The 3,402-nt window shown below is 42.9% G+C and overlaps 1 protein-coding gene across 1 annotated transcript in view; it reads right to left on the bottom strand.

Moving 5' to 3' along the window:
• The window catches only part of LOC101649356 (adhesion G protein-coupled receptor E3), a 46,103-nt gene that overhangs the window by 15,227 nt on the left and 27,474 nt on the right, over positions 1–3,402 (bottom strand). Inside the window, 1 exon segment of the mRNA XM_045289696.1 lies at positions 1–175. Coding sequence (XP_045145631.1) covers positions 1–175 — 175 coding nt within the window.

The raw sequence follows: 3,402 nt of genomic DNA, 5'->3' as shown, positions 1-3,402 counted from the left end.
CGAAAACTCAGAGTGACAGACTTGGAGGAAGAGGTGTTTCTTTTGGGTCCAATGGCAGCGCTCACTACCTGGGAGTTCAGGTAGAGTTGATTGCTCTCATTCATCTCTTTTAAAAACGTTGCATTTATGATGTCCCCCAGAGAAGCATATGAAATAAAGGCAAGTGCATTGAGACCTGAGGAAATAAACATTGGGGTCACCATTTCATCTGTCCTTCCTGTCCACCGTCCCCCTTTTTTTGGGTTATTGTTTTGATTCTTACAAGTTAAGAATACCAGCTATTGATTCACACATTTGGTTCGCAACAAACAAAGGATGATGTACACAAGAGTGACTCTAACTTCAGTACATTGTGCTTAAACGTTTTCAAGAGCAGAAAGCTGCCTAATGGCTACCAGTGATCACAATGGTGTTAACACTGAGATCAGCGCCAAATTACAGATATTTTGGAAAAATGTTTTCTATATTAATATTAGGTATTTTTATCTTAAATAGTCAACAACTCGAAGTCATTAAATGTAGTTAGAAAGGAGCGGCTCCTACAATCAGTGTTCAGGTAAGGAACATTCAGCAGAGAAGCAAACTTAGTGCTCTTGTCCTCAGTGACTCGGGCACAACCCACGCTCATGGGAAGCCCTCCCCACTGAAGCTCAGCCGAAGCCGTGTGTACTTCAGAGGGGCAAGGACATGTTGGAACGGGTGGCCTTTGAACTATTTGTTTTTATTAGCTGGGACATATGGTAATTTGTAAAGTTGTATCGATTTTAAACATCAGTGTCTTCTGGAATTCAACTCAGGAAGCAGCGAGCAAAACTGGGGTTGACTTCACCGTCCACATTGCAAAAGGTGACACCCGCCCCCGGCGGTCTGTGCCCACCGGGAGCAGGAACACGGAGGGCGTGGATGGAAGCCCAGAGGGACATGATGTCAATTATTCATTGCAACCTTGGGCGTGTCCTCTCCCCAGGTGTTCTACTCACTTTGGAGGTGTTCCTTCAACACCCTGTTCCTCTGTACACATTGGGACACAGCGGATTGTCCTCCATATGCGGAGGGGGAAAACTGTAGGCAGCTCCCAGGAAGAGAGCACTCACTCTCCCTGGTTTCCCAGGGACCCAGGCTTGTCCAGCGCGAAACTGCAACCGAACCCAGCCACTTCTGTTTGCAGGGAGACTTCTCCCATGTACCACACACCACCTGGCAGCCTATGTGTCTTGTGGTGATTCTTCCACCTCCACCTGTCCAGCTCTGCCTGCAGTTCTTGACCTGGAGGCAGCACAGCCTCACTGTGGAGCTTGTCACCGGTAGTACCGTATTGTCAACTGCATTGACGTCCTGCTGGAGAACGGATTCAAAGGCAGGTGCCCCTTCTGCAGAGGAAGGGGCTGCTTCAGGAGGGTCACTCCCTTCAGGACACATATTCTTTTTCTGCAAACCGTCTAGATTTGATTTGGCCACATTTGATTTTTTTTTTTTTAGCCTCGTCTGGATCTTGGCTTCCTTTGCCGTGGCGGGAAAATTCTGAGTTTGACTTGGGTCAGCACGTTCACACCGTCGCTGGTATGCATCTAGTTTCTGGCCTTTGGTGCTCAGCTTGAATTGATGGCACCAGGCCCACAGGATGGCTCGGTGAACCAGGTGAACGGGCGGCAGTTTTGATGGTAATGGAGGAATCGGAATCTTCTCTTGGGGTTTCAAGTTGTCATCGCCTTGAGAATTCTCTTTTTCTTCTTCAATTCTTATTCATTTAGTCACTTGAGACGCACAGTTTTGTACAGTTGATGATGTGCTTGGTTCATTAGTAGCCCATGGTAGAAGTTCAGGTTAAGACACTGGTTCAAAGCTGAGAGGGACACACTCTTCCACGGGCTTCTCTGTGGAGTTCCACTCCTTGCCTTTTGCGTTCTCCAGAGTCAGAAAGTTGAGGCTGCTTAAAAGAAAGTCCTCCTTCCAACAGAAATGGCCCCCACCACCTCTTAAACAGGACCTTGATACCCCACACTTGCCAAGCCTCCCCGATCTCCTCCTGTGCTTAGGAGCTGCCCATGAAGTTCAAGCTTTCGTGTATGCTCGTCCGTACTCAAGTCCACCTCTTCCTACAAGACTGGGATCAAACCCAGGTCCTCAGTTCTGCTGCTCCCTTCTCTGAACGCCTATAGCAAGACTAATCCCTGCTGTGCCAACTGATTGCCTCATGTAAAGTTAACCCTATTTTTCCCACAGACTGTAACCTTCCTCAGGGCAGGACTGGATAGGATACTTCATTTGGGGAATACAGGGCTCCCAGCATAGTACCATCCGTACAGCAAAAGGTTAATTTTAAAAGTACCTTTTTACTTCTTCAAACAGTTTAAATGACGCTTCAAGCATGCAGAAAAACATACCAAACAAATTTAGACATTCTATGCTCAGATGTAATGATATTTACATTTTGACATCTTGTCTTCAGACTTCTTTTTCAAAAGAATTGCTTTAGGTATGAAATGTTTAGAAATGAAGTGTTTTAGATATGGCTAACTCCTACTGCTTCATTTCTCTTTCTTCCTTCTCCAGAGATAAGTGTGGAATTCAAGTTGAAATTTAGCCTGTGCATGAATGCTTTCCTAATTTTACTATGTATGTTTACAATATGACACATAATGCTTTATGTGTTTCAAACATGCCCATAAATGGCAACACATTTTGTGTTTCCTTTTGCAACTTGCCTTTGTCACTTCAAGTGACAATGTCATCAGGATTTAGCCCTACTGCCACAAGCAAATGTGGTTTAACTCTTTGAACTCCTGTGGAGTAGCACATGGTTTGGTACACCGCCATTTATTATAAAATTAAATTAGAAAATTTGTGTGAGAGAAAGAACAAATGAAATTCTAAAATTCTTATATAATTCAGCTACTCTGAGATAATCAGTGTTGAACTTCTGGATGTAAAACTCTATATAAATCAATATACATCTCCAAATATACATTATATATTACATATAGGGAAGTCATCCAAGACCTAAAAATGAGCAAAAGATATCATTGGGTGTCTGATATCATTGGGTGTCTTCAATAGAGAACTGAGCACTGTCCAGTAGGCCTTCTGGGAATGATCATATTCTATAGGAATTTTTCACCCTTGATTTTCTATTGCTAGGTTATTTTATAACTGTGTAGGCATGGAGACTAGTGTGTAGAAAACTAGCAGAAGTGTGAATAGTTCTTTCTATAGGTGCAAATGCATTTTGTCTGGTAGATATGTATAACACCAAATATTATGTTGTCCTATAGAATATTAATCAGTTTTGCTTCAGCTAGCTAAGTATCACAACAGTCCTCATTGTCTATATATGCATATATATATGAATATGTATTTTATCTGTTCTTCAAATGACCAGTGAATTATTCTTTTTAAAAAAAA

The sequence above is a fragment of the Echinops telfairi genome, unplaced genomic scaffold (assembly GCF_000313985.2).
Source record: "Echinops telfairi isolate 266 unplaced genomic scaffold, ASM31398v2 ScPeMD7_30;HRSCAF=105, whole genome shotgun sequence".
NCBI classification, from domain to species: domain Eukaryota; kingdom Metazoa; phylum Chordata; class Mammalia; order Afrosoricida; family Tenrecidae; genus Echinops; species Echinops telfairi.
This window is presented reverse-complemented; position numbering and strand designations above follow the sequence as displayed.